Source organism: Aspergillus multicolor (genome assembly GCF_047715735.1).
Source record: "Aspergillus multicolor strain CBS 133.54 unplaced genomic scaffold BDW74scaffold_24, whole genome shotgun sequence".
In the NCBI taxonomy this organism is placed as follows: Eukaryota; Fungi; Ascomycota; class Eurotiomycetes; order Eurotiales; family Aspergillaceae; genus Aspergillus; species Aspergillus multicolor.
In genome coordinates this window covers 338,552-355,643 of record NW_027395975.1, presented here as the reverse complement: position 1 = coordinate 355,643, position 17,092 = coordinate 338,552, and the positions used below count along the sequence as shown (strand labels likewise).

Below are 17,092 nucleotides of genomic sequence, written 5' to 3'. Positions count from 1 at the left end.
GGCGATACAAATTGACTAAATTCCTGTCGGATAGAGATTAAGATATGTTTAGAATGCATGCGGGAAAAATTTAAGAAAGTCCATTATACACTCCATACGAGCCAATGCAATTGACTAGAAGGGTACCAAGGTGTAGCGTAGGGGACCAACATGAATGATAATGACAGATCACAAATCACCAGGTCTTTGGCCACTTTATACTGTCCGAGCAAAGATCGTAACCAAAACAAGGGTAATTCTTTTCGTACCTGGAAGGAAAGGTGAACGATGGTAGAACATATGCTGTAAGATATTGTTGGTGATCAAAAGACGAACTAGACGAATGAATGTAAGAAAGATGCCAAACGGCGGGCGTCTGCCAGTGTTGTGATTTTGAGTGTTAAAAAAGTACATTCCGACTAGGAGGCCTACACCTGCTCCAGCCCAGTCATGGGGGTATCTTGATGGACGTCAGCGACAGGCTGTTTGATGTCAGCAGGATATTCCTGCGCTACTGGCTGAGTTTCAGGGTCCTTTGCGTCAGCATTTTTAGCATCAGCGTTCTTGCTGCCCCGACGCTTGCGGCCTAGCCGCTCGCACCAGTGCTCAGCACTGACAAGGGTTTCGTTGACGACACCGCTGACCTGCGACATCATATCCAAGCCTTCCTGGGCAAGCACCAGAATCCGGCGGGCGCTGCTGGAGGGCTCGGAAGACGGGCCAGCTCCGTCTGGCGCAGGGACCGCGGTCGACGCAATCCGGAATCGCTGCGGTAGCGACGTAAGATGGCGGCGGACCAGATTGCGCGCATTCTCCGGGAGCGCACCACCGGCGTACTTGGAGACGACATCTACTACCTGCTTCAGGGTAGCTAACACATCTTGCTTGAGTGCTTGGATGCGCTGAGACAGCAAAGTCTGGCTGGAAGCCTGGCCATTGGCCGCTTCTCCGTTCTTCTGCGGTAGAGACTCCCACTCTTTCAGAGACTCCTGCAAAGCCACGATGGACTTGCCTAACCTGCCATTGGCCCACCTCAGCCAAGTCAAGCAGTATTGCAAACTCTTGAGCGATTCCTCGCTCATGGCAACACCCAGCCCGGAAGTCGAGATCATCAATCGGCTTTGCCATGTGGACTGACGAGGAGAGCCTTCCCTACCAACCTCCTCATAGTTGGGAGACTTGTGGTCGTCGTACGGAGGTAGAGACTCGTTGAGGTAGAGGTCTGGGGTTTCCGGCGGATTATTCGCATCCATTGTGCTCAAGCCAATTTCTAGATCTCGGTCGGCAGGATTGCTGTTGCTGTTGCCGTTGACCTTGCGGCGCTTTGATCGCCCAGACTCTGACGAGTTGGAAGCGTGTCTCTGTAGCGCCCAGCGTAAGCTGTCTTCGACGCCTGTTTTGCGGCCAACAGTATGAACGGTGCTGGCTACCGGCGAGCCAATGTTCCGCTCGATAAATTCTGCACCGGTCTTGAAACGAGGGGAGTATGATTTAGATGACGTATATGCGGCTACCGAGCCGTTGATCGCAGAGGATATCAGAGGGTGGGTGGACGTTAACAATGAGAGGATCGGTTCTTGCGATTTGGGATCGGGCGATGCGGCGGTCTGCTGCGAAGCTCTGGGAGATGCGCCAAAGTCTATGGAATGAGAGTTAGCATGGAAGCCACTTTGACCAGTTTAAAGTATGAAAAGCACCTGTTCGGAGCCCTTCAAGTGCCTGAGCAGCCTCGAGGTCGTCCATAGATAGGACGCTGGTGGCGCGACGAGAGCGGTCCTCAGCCACGGTTATATTGTCCGGCTCCATTATGGCGGACACATGTTGCGGTTTTGAAGGATGGGAAAAGGGAGCGCGCGGCGTTGGAGACGGGTGGTCAGAATAACTATTAGTCGTCGTCACAGAGGTAGGAGGATTCGCGGTGGCGTCTCGAACTGTGACTGAAGAAAGGTGGGAGTTTAGGCTAGCGATGCCGTCTGAGCTACGGTCCATAGCGGCCCAGCAGCGAAGGTCGAATAAGGGAAAGACAGTAGTATGAGTTGGATTAGAATCAGGAGGGGGTGGTAGCGTCGGAGTAATCAATGGGGGTTTGCTGGACTTGCTCGTGAATGAAGGACTGACTGGGCCGTTGACTGGACGGTTGATGAGGCGAGATGGAATTGGCAGCTTTTCACGTGAAGATGGAGTTTTTACGGGACACGCCCAGCAGAAGAGCCGGAAAACGGCAAGTAAGTGATTCCAGTCATGAGAATGAAGATAAATGACCCTTTTGTTGGGAGGAAGTCAAGACCGAGCTGGCCTCCTGCTCTACTGTACTCCGGAGTAGAAAACAGACGATCGTGCAAAAGTACTAGTTAGGAGGTTATCATCGTGAGATTACCAACGCCCCCAGTTCTTTACTAGTACGCTACAAACCCCGACCCCCTCCGGAAAATGCCCAGAGCAAATCTAAGCGCCATGAGTTGACTGACCAGAATATCCTTGTCACATCTTTCTTAGACTCGAAGCAAACAATCTGAACTATTTCTGTTGGGTGTGGTTGGCAGCCACCAGCATCTGACATCACATGCTAAGCTCGGAGAACCACAACCGACCACTCACCACTGACCACTCACCACTCGCTGCTCGGCATTTGGGGGGCGAATCTGCAGCATAATGAGATTCTTCCTCCAAGAGCGCCATTCACGAGCTTCTCTGCTCCAAAGTTTCCAGTCAGCCCATTTGTTAGGAACTTGGATCTTGGGACCATTTTCCTTTGTCCTCAGCCCCAGCTCTGTGCCTTTTTCTCGATTGGGACTAGCTGGTGGAAACTCAATCGGGCGGGACTTGCATGTGATCAAGATTTGAGATTCAAAGGGGAAGGAGCTATTCGATCACGTGTAACACGACTCTTCTATTTACATTGCAATCATTGAGAGGCTAGGGGTATCCAAAACTATCACTCTACAGACGTCTGATCATCAGGATCGTAATATCCGCCAACACCTGTCGTTGATGTTCCGTACAGCATGGCCTCAATAGCTTCATGACCTTCATATTCGTCTCCGTCGTTCTCTTCTTCCTCAGCCCCGCCCTGAACCTGCAGGCGAGTAATGACCTTCTTATTAACCCGAAAACAGGCAAGGATCTCATGTGTCACAGTCCTCGACGACACCGTTCTGCCCTTGATCTGGCACAGATATTCACCGAATGCATGGAGGACAAAACTCGACGATGGTGCTTTCCTGTACGCGTACGAAGCTAGCAGCTCGAGCCACGCTGATTGACTATGCCTCCAAACGTGGATGATTGGGTGATTCCCTTTATCTGGAGGGCGCATTGCTCGAGCTTTCTCCGCTGCCTCATCGGCCTGAGGTGAGAACGAGCCGCCGCATCTGCTAATGGAATCGTTCCACCTGCGTTGCAAGTTGTCAATCTCATAAGCGATTGCCTTCATAGCTGCATACAATGACAATGATTCGTCATTGTTGCGCTGCTGATTCTTCACTTTTTCGATTTTGACATTCTCTACCTTCGCCTTCTCGCAAACATCGTTCCACGGCTGGACAAGATCCGGATCCCTAGTATGACAATTTTCTTCCTGAGGAAAAGCCTTCTGCAACTTGGTCAACACGTCGTTTCGTGCATCACGAGAAACCACAAATCGAATATAATCAATAATGTTGCTTCGACGAGGTTTGCGTTCAGGGTTTTTATACGCCGGCAATTCCCGTACCCGTGGACTGATTTTTTTGCGATATTTCTGCCAAGCATCCTCAGACAAATGCACACCGGCTTTACGCCCGTCGACGAGGTGGCTGAGGAGGATAGAAAGCTCTTTGGCATGCGCCGAGTCGATTGATTCATCATATGACAGTTTTTCGTGCTCCACTGTGCATCGCCCCAGGTTGGACAATGTCAGGTTGAAGGCAAACGAACTCTCGAGAAATTCGTCCATTGACTGGATACGCTCCATCGGGACAGAATGCTTGTGGAGACCGAAATACTCCGGTGGGTAGTTCTCGGTCCCGCTGGGTGGTTGCGAGTTGTGAAAGCTCCGAACGATGTGCTGATCCCAGCAGATCCATGGCCTGTCACCGTCATAGTCGCCGCCCGATAGCATATCTGCTAATGGATGACCCCCTGTCGTGGGAAATACTATGACATCCTTAAAGTGACGAAGCTGAGGCTTCCAAACCACCCGTCGGCGCTGAATATCTGAGGGAAGATGAGCTGGAAGACGCCCAACAAGGACATCTATACCATCTAACAAATTGTCTTCAAATTGGCCATGATCGTCTCGCCAGTTATTGGAAAGGCCAAAATGCACTTCATCTTCCTTCAGCACCCCATAGGGGTCAGCAATGCAAAAGGCATATGTGGATAGTGGCACTCCTATGCGCAGCTCCTCTACATATCGCGCCAGCAGATCCCTCAGGCTCCGTCCGAGACGTTTTCGAAGTGGGTAAAAGTCTCGGGGCGCAAAGCCGGCTTCGGAGAATCGGACAATGGTCTCAACGTCGTCCGTCACCCACTGCTCCAAGCGTCTCATACTCTGCTGCATCATGTTTCCCGCGACGGCATCCGAGGTGGGCCGTATCTTTTGTGCAAGACTGCGGCAGAGGACTGGGCTGTTAGATTTGAGGACCTCTTCAAAATCTCCCGCCACGGCCTGGATACCTTTCCGAGCAAGATCGGCAACATAATCCTTAACATGGCCTCCATGGTCCAAGATTGCTAGAAGTTGGATGTTCAGATCTACGGGATGTGGAGGTTTGGACCACTTGACAACCTCAAAAGTCAGCTTCTCATCATCTATTGGCCCCTTCCATTCGCGAGGATGGGGATGTATCTTCAACTGTGAATCGGAAATCTGAATCCAGATATCATCATCGGTTGCAATTTGCGACTGGTGGGCGTCGACCATCCATAGCCCTTTGGCGCCGGCAATTCTCCCCTGGAAAGCGCTTGGGGTATTACCGGCAATTCCAAGCACATCACAAATCAAATTGGCAAGCTTTCGAGACATTAAAGCACACCCGTCGTTCATGACAGCGTGATTCGGTTCATCTCGCAGATAAAAAACCTGTTTTGGTCTCAGAGCAATTGTGGCGTACGTCTTGGAGAGGCCAAGAGACATTCTTTGGAACAACTTGAGATTAGTCTGGTTCTTGTTTGCCTGTGGCGATAAATGCCATTCCAGGAGGGACGCCAAAGACATTGGAGTGTGGCTGCCTGCAGCCTCGCTTTTTGCGGAGGTTCGATGTGATGTATCATCGAATGATGGGTTAAAACGGCCTACAAAGTCAATGCCATCGACAGCGAAGAACTCGACTCTGAATTTTGGCTCGGCTCGAATTTTCCGCTTTTGCTTTACTTCCTCCACGTAAAAGAGCCTCCATGTTCTCCCTATGCATTGATGCGTGTTCTGAGCCAGCCATAAGGCGATGCTTTCACGCAGGAGCGCAGGGTTTTTGGGAAGCCGAAGGTGGGTTGGAGGTCTGCTTGGTGCAGGCAGGGTCAGACTGAGGAAACGGTCAGATCCGAAACGACGATGGAAGCGACATGACCTTTCTGCTTTTAAGGGCTTTAGGGTCAACTTGAGCACGCCCGGCTCGGATTTGTCGCACCAGTCAAGATCTCCTGTGAGGACAACTACTTCAGAATGCTTGTCTATTCTGAAAGTCCCTCCAGCAGCGGCTTCCCAGGCCTTACGAGTAGGCTTTTCAGGCATTGGCTTCCCGTCTCGCTGACCATGCCTCTCGATCCATTTCCAAAATTCATCATATCGCAAAGAGATGCTATCCCCGGCCAACATGCGGTTCAAAGGAACATTCCAAGTCCTGCCTATCCTTTCCAGTTCATAGCGATACAGAAGGGGAATCGTGCCGGGCAGGGTATGGTCAAGAGAGAATGGCCCGTCCCGGAGAAGCGCTGTCACAATCTCCCCTTCGGCCGAATAGCGAGGCACTTCGTATGAACCCCCGGTAGACGTAAAGGGAATTGTTGCCTGTTCGCTCAGCATATGCGCTACGACAGAGTCATCGTACGTCGAGCCCGAGTCAGTGAACTGCTCTGTAGCAAAGGTAACCGTCGTATCGAAGGATTTCTGAAACCCTCCAATCCGAGAATCCAGCAGATAAGATGCGGCGCATCCGCAGTAGCAGTGAACGTTGTAAAGCTGTAATTGGCACGATTCTGCGCAGCAGTCACAGCATCATACCGCGTGGACCTCCCGGATGCCTCAGTCAACCGGTCCACAAAGCTCGAGCTTGACGCGCCGTTCTTCAGGATTCCCGCAGTCTTCTTCTTAGCCACCTGCTGCGCATTCGATTCATAGACATAGTTATCATCATCAAACGAGTCTACCCCATCAGCATTGAAACCTTTAACCGGCGAATTCGGCGCCGTATGGAACTCATCCGATGAGTGGGATTCCTCACCACTAACACTGGCAGATAGCCTCCTTTTCAACGGCCTCTCCGGCGAGCGGTCCTAATTCTTTTTCGCAGTGCCATTGGCGTCCGAATTCCCGCCCAAGTACGAGCTCGAATTCGAGTTCCCTCTCACCTTCACCACAGTTGCAGGGGCAGGCGCAGAACCCTCCCGAACCGCGGGGTAAAACCTATTATCCAAAAGATAGAGCTCGTCCGCAACCAACTTCGCAAGATACGCCAAGCGCTCCTCCTTCTCTGTAATCGCAATGGTCGCCCTCAGCGGCGCAGACGCACCGCGCTGCGTCCTCGCCAAAATCGCAACGGTATCATTGGCATTCCGCGAACAAACCCATTCGTCGAAATTATTGAGCAGTTTATTTAGGTCGACTTGTTTGTGGTAATAGAGCCGTTTGAGCCCGTTGTAGATGCGCCATGGGACTGTCTGGAATAGCGTTTTATTTTGGCCTGGGGAGAAGACGCGCGGGTTGGGGATCTCAAGGGAGAATTGGTCGTTGAGGGTTTCGATGATGTGTGTGAAGGACTGGCCGGATTTGGGAGTGTGGGGTGTTGGTGTGGTGGTTGTGGGCATGTTGTGGAAGCATTTCTCGTCTTTCGTCTATTTTTTCTCTTCTCTCTGTGAATAAAAATCACACAGATAGGATATAAATGGATCATTCGATAGATTAGGATGTCTTGCGTAACGATGCTGGTCTAATTGGTGTTGTTTTCCAAGAAAGTGATGGATATGGTCGCCATGGAGTTGGTTTGTTTTGGTGGTAGCTTTGGCGGGGCTCCCGAGAGTGTAAACACAATGTCAACGTCGCAATTATGGGTTGCACGTCATGGCTGTCGCATTGGGACTGGATTGAGAGAGAGGAAAAAAAGGCGAAAGAGAGAGAATCGAGGAAAAGGACTTTGATCAGGAAAAAGCATCATGAAGATTGAAAGAGAAGAGGGGAAGCGAGCAGCAGTGCAGGTTGGCCCGCACTAAGAGGATCCCGTTGGTGCTTTTGACGCTGAGGCTGTCAACCAAGACCTTTTCTCATTCCACCTACTCATTCAATATATATAAATACATAATATTCAGTATGTGAGCCAATGACGATAATCATCAAGCGAGCATTGATTGTCGGCTCGTGTTGTTCAAGGTATAGTTGCCGTTATCTGCTACCATAAGGTCATCTGATGCGGCCTGCGAGTGGCCATGCTGTAACTGCAGTGCAGCTCTCAAACATCAGGCTGGCACCTGCAGCATCGACAGTCAATAGAATCCCGGACCACATCTCATAACAACCACACAGAGATGATCCGACCCCTCCATAGTGCCTTTTCTCTGGTCGTTGTTCGGCCCAGTCCTGCACCGTCTGTTTCAGTGTCGAGGCTTCGCACTCTTGTGGGCAATGCGCCTGCCTTCATGCGAGCACGGTGTCTCCTTCGTCTGTATACAACCTTGTACCCTAGGACTAGAGCAAAATATAGGGGTATGCCAAGGAATGATGTGACGAAAGCCCCAACATCCAACCCTTTGCTGTAGAAGTTGGTGTCCGACAACTCAATTGCCCGCATGAGGGGTATGGAGAGGCAGAGCACAAGAGCGACCCACGATCCTAGGATACCAAAACGGAGCTTTGAACGGGACGTCTTCAGGAGTGATTTGATGAGTTTTTCGAAAGTGCCCAAATGATATATGGACGATGAGAATCGAGATCCACGTCAAAATGCTGAACATAGTTACAAGATTCACGAGATAGGCCCAAAGACGCCCGGAGGTACTGAGGAGGTTCAGAAACCCCAGAAATGCTGGCGCGAAACTTACACCCAAGGCGTGCACTGGCACACCTCGCTTGTTGGCGCGGCGGAGAAAGCGAGGAGCATTCTTTTCAAACGAGAGCTCACGAATAATCCTGGTTGCCATGCAGAGCGCTCTACTCGCCGAGGAGACAACGAATACAAGAATACAGCCGTTTAGTATATCTGGCAGCACGGTCACATGAGCCATCTGGACAGCTACAACAAATGCCATAGCCTTGCGCTTGGAGGTGTATATGGACAGCTCCAGCACGTCCTCGTCGTAAGGAATTGCCATTCCTAGCAGCGTGACAATGACAAGGTTAAAGGTCAGGATGCGATAGAATGTTTGCTGGATTGCTCGGGCTGCAGCCTTTCGAGAGTCTCGCGTGTGCAGCACGGCCATTCCTATGAGTTCAGTTCCCAGATAAGATAGTGTCGTTGCAGGGAATGTTCTGAATATGGCGCGAAACACCCCCAAAGCGGTCCTGTCCTCCTCATTTGCAAACGCACCGGGTCTTCTCCAATAACGAAAGCCCTTTTTGTGGGTTGGACCGCCGCCGAAGGCGATGACGATCGACAAAACCATGAGTCCTAGCACTATGACGATTTTGAAAGACGAGATCAGGACTTCATAACGACCAAGGAATCGGCCACTCCAGTAGTTCATGCTGAATATGACGCAAAGAAAAACCGTAACGTAGGCGATCTCCTGCCAAGCTTCGAGTTTAGTCCAGAAGGACAGAACCATAATGCCTGCAGTAATCTGATTGATTATAACCATCATGTATTTCAGCCAATATCTGCCCCAGGCGTTTGCTCGTCAGTCCAAAATATATTGAGGAAGATAGAGCAAGCTTACATCCATCCTAGCGTGAAACCCAATGATGGACCGCAAAATTGTTTTGCTTGACTGTGTAAGGTGGTCGGTTCTCGTGAAAAAGAAGCCACCTCGCCGAGTGCAGAAAGGACGATGAAAACTATGAAGCCGACAAAGGTGTAGGAGATCAGGATTGAGGCTGGCTGGTGGAATTAGCGCGCGGAGTGTATCTCGACGAAGGATTTACCCCGGATCTGCAATGCTTGGTTAGGACTCAACTTTCTTTTTGTGAGAGGAGCACTAACCGTGACAGAGCATCCCCCAATCCTATCAACAAACCGGAATTGACTGCCCCTCCGACAGCTTTGATGATTAGTGTTCTAGATCTAGGGTTCCCAGCGGTGGGTAAGGCAAACTTATGAGCGTGATCTGATACGGCTTGAGGCCAGCATCTGGATTGAGCTGGTACGAATGCTGGCTTTGCGTCGACTCCGTTGCCTCTGGAGTGTTTTCTTGGTGCAAATCTGGCGAACCGCTGGATGCCTCCGCTTGTGACATATCTGGCTGAAATCTGTATAGGTGTAAAGTGATAGTGACATTCTAAGTTCGTAGAAATGATATAATCCTGGAAGTGTTGAGTGTTGAGTGTTGAGGCCGGAGGTTACGCCATAGCGAGTGCCTTCCTTTTTGGGAGACTCTTCGCCCGGTGACCTATTTACCTGAGGCTCGTGAACCTTCCTCGTGGGTTACCGAGATATTCAAACTGAAACTCGTGCAAGGTGAGCCAAAGTCAATGATGAGTGAAAGACGATATGTATAATCCCTATTGCATATATCTACTGACCAAAGAAAGGAAGAATACCACAGGTATATAAAGATCTCTTAGACCTCGTACATGTCCGGAACGCCGCATTCTAAGAGACGGGTGGCCAAATAAACAGCAAAGCATCAAGAAGCCTTCAGAAAGTAAATCGTTCTATATTTGAAAACAAGTGCTGAGACCCGTTGACAAGTCTCGTGATATTCGTGAAATGTTCCTGCATTTGCAACAAATGTGGTCTATCGGGACATGTAGAGAGAGTCGCTGGACTCGGTTCTGGGGAAGAATCGTCCCTGTAGCGAATCGGTGGACTCGCTCCGAGGGAACATGCGCTGCTGAGCCTTGGAAATGGTACGGTCCGTGTAGATTCCCTTCGCTGTTCCCTTGTAGACTTCGGTAAGGTAGTCCTTGAAATCGATGGGCTGGAAATCAGGGTATAGTTCCTTAGCCAACTGGTAGCCAAGGTACTTGGCATATTCCGGAGTGTTGTCACCACGAATGCCCCAAGAAAGCTGGTATTCAGCGAGGTATCGAGGAATGAATTTAACGGGATCGAAAGGATAGGTTTCGCTTGACTGACGGGCGGCAAGGACTCTGTTCTGGACTAACTCCTCCGAGATCTGATATCAAAGTTAGTGCGGGGCTCAGATTGGGGGGACCGGCGGGACTCCACTTACGTAGTTGCGAGTAATCTGCTCCTGACTGATCTCCTCTAGAAGATTGAAAATCTCATTCTGTGTCAGAACTGTGTTGTATGCGAAGACCATCTTGTTCAATGTGCGGTCGTCGGCGATGATTCTAGCGACGTAGCGTCCAATGTCCCTCAAATCCGTCAGAGCCATTGGTGTATTGCCGTCTCCGACGATTTCGTTGTTGGATGCTGTCATGGCATAGTCGACCTTTCCGGACTCGAGTCGGGGGTAGGAGAGTTGGTACCACCAGCCAATGTCAATGATGGTGTAGGGAAGGCGGAGCTGCTTGATGTGGTTGTAAACTGCTTCTTTCTATACGATTGTCATTAAATGCCGGGATTTGCGGTACTTGGCGAATTACCTCGTCCCTCAGCCACATAATCCCACCTGGCGGTGCAACCGTGATGAAACCGCAGGGAATGAATCGCTTGACACCGGCCTTCTTCGCCGCATTGGCGATAGGAATCTGGTCCTGCTGTTCAGCCGACCCGACACAGCTGATGACGACATCGATGTCGGAAAGCGCCTTTTCGAGCTCCTCTTCTGACGATTTCAGGTCGCATTTGCGGATGTGAACGCCCTTGTCCTGCAGGGCGAGAACAGCGGGTTTCTGAGCAGAACGGGGTCGGATGAGGGCGTGAATTTCCTGTATTGCGGCAAAAAGTCAGAAATCCGCGTTTCGCGGCCAACGTATGCCCAACGGTGACGACCTACATAAGTTGGGTGCTCGAGAAGTCCGGCTGCGATGGAACCTCCGGTCTCACCCGCAGCTCCGATGAGCAGAACGGTTGTCCGTGACATAATGATGATCTCCCAAAGCGGCAATGAGTCCGTCGATTAGATTAGAGAAACGAGTAGGCGTGGGCGAGAAGTTGTGAGGTGAGTGAGAGAGGTCCGGAAGAGAATGCAGGCGGCGGACGAAGGGTTAAAATCAGGCTCGCCAACGGGTTCCTTCACAATGATGTTTTCTGTGACAAAGGGCAGAATCAAGGATCAATCAGGGAAGAGTCGACGTTATAAAGGGCAGCGAGCGTCCCACCGAGGATGGCCACTGGGATACCCACTCTTTCTGCTATCACAAGTGGTCGCCAGTGGATCAACTGTGGATGCTAAGCTCCTGGGAGCGATGACGCCCTCCGCGAATGAGTGCGGCCACGAGACATGGCACGGTGCAGAGGCCTCCGTAGGCATACTAGGCAATCACCATGGGTATCAGATCAGGAGACAAAGAAGCTCGCAACAAAGTCATGCTATTCGACTATCTTACGACTGATTGTGCAGAGTTTTGCAGAGAGAGATCGCCGGCGGCCCGTGGTGGCTCGGCGCTGAAAGTACCTCTGGCCTTCCCTTAGCGGTGGCACTACGTCACTGACTAGCGAGCGCCTACTGACTGACCCTCCACCCTCCCTTTGCTCTCTCAGTGTTCCTCTTCATCTCCCTCACCGCGTGGAGCAAAAGGGCGGGGTTCCCAAAATTGAGCCTGAGCCCTCGTCAATCGACATCTTCTCATCGGAGACTACCGGTGACGCCATTGGTATGGGGAGCCCACTCTTCCCATGGTCGTCCACATTCCTTACCATGGTGCGCGCTCCTGCGCGGATGCCAGACTGCTGTCGTTCATGCCTGACCGTGTCCTGCTCGTACCCTCACAGGCTCATGCGCTCTATAATTGCCAACTTCCAAGCCTAAAAGGTCGGCTTTTCACCAGATCAGCAGTCCCCCGCAGATACGGAGATGCTAAAATTCGAGCCGATCTGGGGTTGAATTGCGGAGTGCCTACACGTTGCCTACGCCACTTCCTTGGGGTATGCAAAGAAAACAAGGTCAAACAGCGGAGTTGACACTACCTGGGAAATACGACATCTCTGGACTAAGAACATTCATCCTCTCCCTCGCTAGGACTGATCATGCCCTGCTCTGCGAACGCCAGATAATTCCAATAATCCGCCTGCGTACCCTCACCGTCAACGGTGGCGTTACCGAAGAACTTGGCTGTCCAGTAAGAACTGCCCCGAGTGTGAGCCGCAAACGCATACAGCCCGGTGTTCAATGCACGCTCCCGCCCGGCCAACGTGTTGTCAAACTCGGCCTGTACCGACCACTCGCCGATAAATACAGGAAACTTGCCATCGCCTGGCGATTCTTCCGCGTCGGAGCAGCTGTAGCTTGTGATGCTCTGACTAGTCGTACGCCTGCCGGCAAAATAATAATGGTGCACGTCAAACACAACATTTGCGTCGCTTGGGAGTCGCGGAGACCAATAAGCTTCCCCCCGGAAGCTACCTTGAAACATGACCGGGATACGGGGATTGACCGCCGCCACCCTAGCTATCACAGCAAGTATGTATCGCAGAATCCACGCAGCTCCATCATCAGACAACGCGAGCGGTGTGCCAAAGAACGACAAGTTTGGGTTGTCGACTGGCTCGTTGATTGGTGCGATGGTGTATGATTCGGGGTGCCCTGAACCCTGAACATAGCTGATTACCGCGTCCACAACATCGAGCGAGTATTCTAAAGCCGTCTGATTATTAAACCATCCGAAATGCCCCTCAGCTTCACCAAAAGGCATGCCATTTACCCTGCCAGGGAGCGAATGAACATCAATAATGACATGCATGCCGTACCTTGTGATGGCATACGTGGCAATGTTCCTCAAGAACGAGACTTGGTTTCCGGAATACAACTGCGAACCCGGCACCTCGATCCACGCAGCATAGGTCGTCGGGATGCGGAGTGTGTTTACCCCGGCTTCGTACAGCTGGTCGATGACGGCGGGAGTGATCCAAGTCGCATAGCGGCGTTCGAGGATGGGACCGCATAAGGAACCCTGGTTAGCGCAGACACCATTCATCAGGTGCGCCTTCGGAATACTGTGCCCACCAAGTCGTGTCGATGGCGGATTCTTGAACGAGCCACCCTCCGAGGTTGACGCCATTTGCTTCGTACGTGCTCCAGTCAAGATACTGACCGGCAGTGAAGTTGAAGAGAGTTAGCAGAAGGAGAGAGGGGAAGATCAGTCGTGCCATTGCTACTGTTGCAGTGCGAGATGTTGATGTGCTGTTCTTTCATGAGACGACCACGGGCTATTTAAGTCGTTGGATGCGTCCTTGGCTGATCATACTCAGGCGCATATTGACCGGTTCTCATAGATCACCGTTAATTACGACCGCGGTTCAAACCACATTCGACACGGAAACGTGAGTCCATCAGAGACAATTGCGAGCTAACAAGACATGAGGGGAATCAGGATCAAGACGGCGAATTCACCTCCTGATTAGCTATTCTCCGCAAATCGACTATACCATCTTGCACATGCACCCCAGACTTCGCTTACCTGGGTTGAAAACCCGAGGGATCAGGATCCCTGTTACTTTGAGGCTGTGAGGCTTCTGCAGCCCGCTGTGCAGACATCTCACCTCCACATCCCGACGTGGGCCACAGGACCGGTAGGTCTCGGACTCACTATAGTGCTAGATATAGGGATCCGGGCCAAGATATGCCGTCGGCTGGGGGTGGAGATGAGGGCAGGCTTGGTGTCTGAAACGAAGTCTTGGTCTCTCGTCTTTTCGCCGGCTTGGTACTACAGTTATTTCGTATGGGTATTGACTCTGAGTATGTCAAAACGGACTGTGCCCCGAATAACCAGAAACTTTAGGCGAGCGCGGGTGTTTTGCTGGGCGAAAGTTGGTCTTATTATCTTGGAGTTGTTCTCCCGATGTAGATGATTCTGTGTAGTCTTATAACGCCTAGCCATTTATCTAATCATTCATTTATTTCGTCGCATATTCATATTCTCATCATAGCTCCACACAGCCATGCACGTACTCAGCAGGCTGATTCGTGTAGTTGCGAAAAAAACATGGTGACCAGGACAAACCGCTTCCTCGCACCTCCCAGGCCACACCCCCTTAACCCCAACCCATCCATCCATCCAAGCAATGCAAACTAACCTCTAATAAATATACCGAAAACTGCAGTGGCCCACATTAGCAACTCTCCAACACACCCATCCCACACAAAGAAAAAGAAACAACAGCAAGGGAAGAAAAGAAAAGAAAGGGATAGGGGAAAGAACGTACTTCAAATTCTCCCGATCCGTCAAATCCAGAAACGCCGTCGCGCCCAGGTCCCGCCCCTCCAGACCACCCTCCATCTGGCTCTGGATCCGATCACGCTTCTTGTTTTCCCAGCGTAGTAGCAGGCCCAGTGCGCTGATTAGCACGGCTTCGATTAGGTGTGAGACGATCATTGACCAGATGCCGAGGGAGTAGGTAGGCCTATCCATTCAATGAGTATCTTTCGCTAACCTAATTGGGGCAGAAGGGAAGGGGGCAAAGGGTGAATGTACTTCTGGCTCTCTTTATAGAAGAATGGTCCGGCAATGTTTCCCGTGCAGTAGCCCAGGAAGAGGACGGCGTTCGTGACGACTTTCTTCGTGTGTCCTGTACCGGTGCATTACCGTATTAGCCCTGACCCAAGTCACACAACAAAATCAATCTCGATTAGGAGAGAGTATACCAGCCGTGTTCGCAATCTGCATACTAAGAATCAAGACAAAAGCAGCATTATACGGGCCCGTGAGATAGTAGCAGATCAGGCGTCCGACTTTCTGGTCGCCGGGAACAAAACGCAGTCCGAATGCCCCGGCCAAGTTGGGGACTAGGAAGAGTAGCACGAAGATGCAGCGGCGGTTCTCGAAACGGTCATTCAGGTATACACAGGTTAGAATTGAGATGGCAATTAGGACGCCGTAGGGGATCTGCATTGGAATTAGCGGTCTGGCTTGGTTGGTTTTGGGGATAGGAGTAAGAGCGTACCTGCATTAGGGTCGTAACGAGCGTAGAGAATCCGAAGCCCTGGATGATGATCGTTCCGAAGTTCGAAATCCCGCCGTTGGGGATGTTGCCTGCGGCACTAATCAGTCTTGTATCGCGCAATACGGTACAGAAGACGTACAAACACAACCCAACACAAAGAAGAAATACATCTTATAATCTGTAAACGCCTCGAGCACCTGCCTAGGCTTGAGATGCTTGTTCTCGATACCAGTCTGGTTTTCTCTCAACCGCTCAACGGCAAACCGGCGCTCTCGTGGCGTAAGACCCGGTGCGTTAACAGGCGAGTCGGGGAGAAAGATGAACATGACGATGCCCCAGGCTGAGCAAAGCGCTCCACTACTCACTTGTCAGCACAACCCAAGATACCCAAATTCCATCGGAACACCTATGGAAGGACTGGGGCAGGCCTACATGAGGATGAACTCGTATTTCCACGACGGAAGTGCGCCCTTGATATTCCCGATTCCGTAGCCCAGCAGACCGCCGAGAGCAATCCCCAGGCCGTTTGCTGTGTACCACAGACCCATGCGTACAGGTTGCTCGCGACGTGTGTACCACATACTCGTGATTAGCATGAAGGCTGGGTCTGCGCAGGCTTCAGCGGCACCTCCTAGGGCTCGGAGGACAGCGAGCGTCGCGAAGCTGTGGCACGCTGCCTGAATCATGAGAAAGACGCCCCTGGCTCTGGTCTTAGTGGTGAAGGTTAATTGTTTGCATGGAAGAGAGCGTACCACATGAAGATGTTAATGCCGAGATATTTCCCTGGGAATGGTCAATATCTGCGTAAACGTGGTGTAGTATGGCATACGTACCGATTGGAAAGCGTTGTAGCATGAGGTTGGTAGGCTATTGTGGTCAGCATTTTATACATCATCAATATCGTCGCGCATACCAGTGCCCAAGCGAGGAAACCAAAGTAGAAGATGCTACTCAACCAACTGTACTGCGTTCCATGAAGGTTCAGGTCCTCATTAATCCCGAAAATAGCCGCATAACTCAGCGTAGTCTTCATATCACCATATTAGCATCTCATTAGCAGCCAAAATGATAAGCACACCTTATCAATATAAAAGAACGCATAACAAACAGCCAAATACGGCAAAATCATCAAGTCAATCTTCCAAAGCACCCTCCGCGCCTCGGCAGGGTCAACCTCCTCATGGAGCTCTTCGGGGCTACTGAACAGCGCCTGCGCAACATCGCCCTCTCTCCCACTTGTAAAGGCCGGTTTGACTGGGGCATCTTCCTCGTGGTTTGTGGTAGGTGTGTTGTTGTTATCCTTGGTGATGTCGGAGCCGCCGCGCGACTGGAGACGCGATGCTATGCCCATCCTTTCTATCTTGCTCAAGTATATCAACTCGAGCCAGATTCGGGAAGTGATAGCGAGCTGGACAGCCGAGGAGTGGCAGCTTATATATCCTTTTGTTGGGACCGGGGAATAAGGTTGGGCTGGCCTCGGACATTATGGCGATCAGTTGATTGATACCCTATCACTACTCCAACAAACTCTCCCCGCATGTAGCCAGTAGGATGTAGCCAAGGTGAGGCATCCCTGGTCAAAGTATGAATGACTCGGGAGTACTCCGGCATACGTCAAAGATCTGGAAGCTCTGATACGAGATCCACAGCGAAGGGAGGGGGTTGCGGGGATCGTCAAAATACCCCATGTCTCGCTGGCGGCGTGGGGGTGCTGAGAAGCTTGGACTCGGCATATCTGCGAAGATACATCACTGTTGCAC

General features: G+C 51.3%; 6 protein-coding genes across 6 annotated transcripts; all 6 read right to left on the bottom strand.

Annotated features, from left to right (window-relative positions):
* On the bottom strand, positions 1-2,429 carry BDW74DRAFT_158492 (putative clock controled protein (Ccg-8)). The gene is made up of 2 exons (XM_073725323.1): positions 1,677-2,429; positions 1-1,618 (listed from the first exon to the last, which is right to left on the bottom strand). The coding sequence occupies exons 1-2, from the start codon at positions 1,966-1,968 to the stop codon at positions 408-410; spliced, it is 1,503 nt and encodes a 500-aa protein (XP_073581132.1). The 5' UTR covers positions 1,969-2,429; the 3' UTR covers positions 1-407.
* Positions 2,430-2,914: 485 nt separating this feature from the next.
* BDW74DRAFT_180905 (RNA dependent RNA polymerase) lies at positions 2,915-6,981 on the bottom strand (the record flags this gene model as incomplete). The annotated part of the gene is made up of 3 exons (XM_073729863.1): positions 2,915-5,985; positions 6,072-6,450; positions 6,526-6,981. The coding sequence occupies 3 exons, from the start codon at positions 6,979-6,981 to the stop codon at positions 2,915-2,917; spliced, it is 3,906 nt and encodes a 1,301-aa protein (XP_073581131.1).
* A 963-nt stretch (positions 6,982-7,944) lies between these two features.
* On the bottom strand, positions 7,945-8,931 carry BDW74DRAFT_180904 (putative amino acid permease; the record flags this gene model as incomplete). The annotated part of the gene is made up of 1 exon (XM_073729862.1): positions 7,945-8,931. One exon carries the CDS (start codon positions 8,929-8,931, stop codon positions 7,945-7,947), a length of 987 nt encoding a protein of 328 aa, XP_073581130.1.
* A 1,041-nt stretch (positions 8,932-9,972) lies between these two features.
* On the bottom strand, positions 9,973-11,779 carry BDW74DRAFT_63542 (aromatic alcohol reductase). The gene is made up of 5 exons (XM_073733344.1): positions 11,552-11,779; positions 11,227-11,480; positions 10,874-11,158; positions 10,498-10,824; positions 9,973-10,440 (listed from the first exon to the last, which is right to left on the bottom strand). Exons 2-5 carry the CDS (start codon positions 11,311-11,313, stop codon positions 10,060-10,062), a joined length of 1,080 nt encoding a protein of 359 aa, XP_073581129.1. The 5' UTR covers positions 11,314-11,480; positions 11,552-11,779; the 3' UTR covers positions 9,973-10,059.
* A 603-nt stretch (positions 11,780-12,382) lies between these two features.
* BDW74DRAFT_169588 (uncharacterized protein) lies at positions 12,383-13,541 on the bottom strand (the record flags this gene model as incomplete). The annotated part of the gene is made up of 2 exons (XM_073727013.1): positions 12,383-13,342; positions 13,425-13,541. The coding sequence occupies 2 exons, from the start codon at positions 13,539-13,541 to the stop codon at positions 12,383-12,385; spliced, it is 1,077 nt and encodes a 358-aa protein (XP_073581128.1).
* A 926-nt stretch (positions 13,542-14,467) lies between these two features.
* Positions 14,468-16,683, bottom strand: BDW74DRAFT_186907 (putative MFS allantoate transporter; the record flags this gene model as incomplete). Its single annotated transcript, XM_073731346.1, has 9 exons — positions 14,468-14,486; positions 14,595-14,792; positions 14,864-14,957; positions 15,034-15,274; positions 15,333-15,421; positions 15,472-15,689; positions 15,765-16,037; positions 16,166-16,359; positions 16,411-16,683. 9 exons carry the CDS (start codon positions 16,681-16,683, stop codon positions 14,468-14,470), a joined length of 1,599 nt encoding a protein of 532 aa, XP_073581127.1.
* Positions 16,684-17,092: the final 409 nt, after the last annotated feature.

Bases quoted from the DNA above. Each gene is read 5' to 3' on its own strand.
- BDW74DRAFT_158492 (XM_073725323.1), bottom strand. From the start codon at position 1,968: ATGGACCGTAGCTCAGACGGCATCGCTAGCCTAAACTCCCACCTTTCT. The intron at 1,619-1,676 runs GTGCTTTTCATA...CTCATTCCATAG, and splicing joins ACTTGAAGGGCTCCGAACAG to ACTTTGGCGCATCTCCCAGA.
- BDW74DRAFT_63542 (XM_073733344.1), bottom strand. From the start codon at position 11,313: ATGTCACGGACAACCGTTCTGCTCATCGGAGCTGCGGGTGAGACCGGA. The intron at 11,159-11,226 runs GTAGGTCGTCAC...GCCGCAATACAG, and splicing joins TTCTCGAGCACCCAACTTAT to GAAATTCACGCCCTCATCCG. The intron at 10,825-10,873 runs GTAATTCGCCAA...ACAATCGTATAG, and splicing joins TTATGTGGCTGAGGGACGAG to AAAGAAGCAGTTTACAACCA.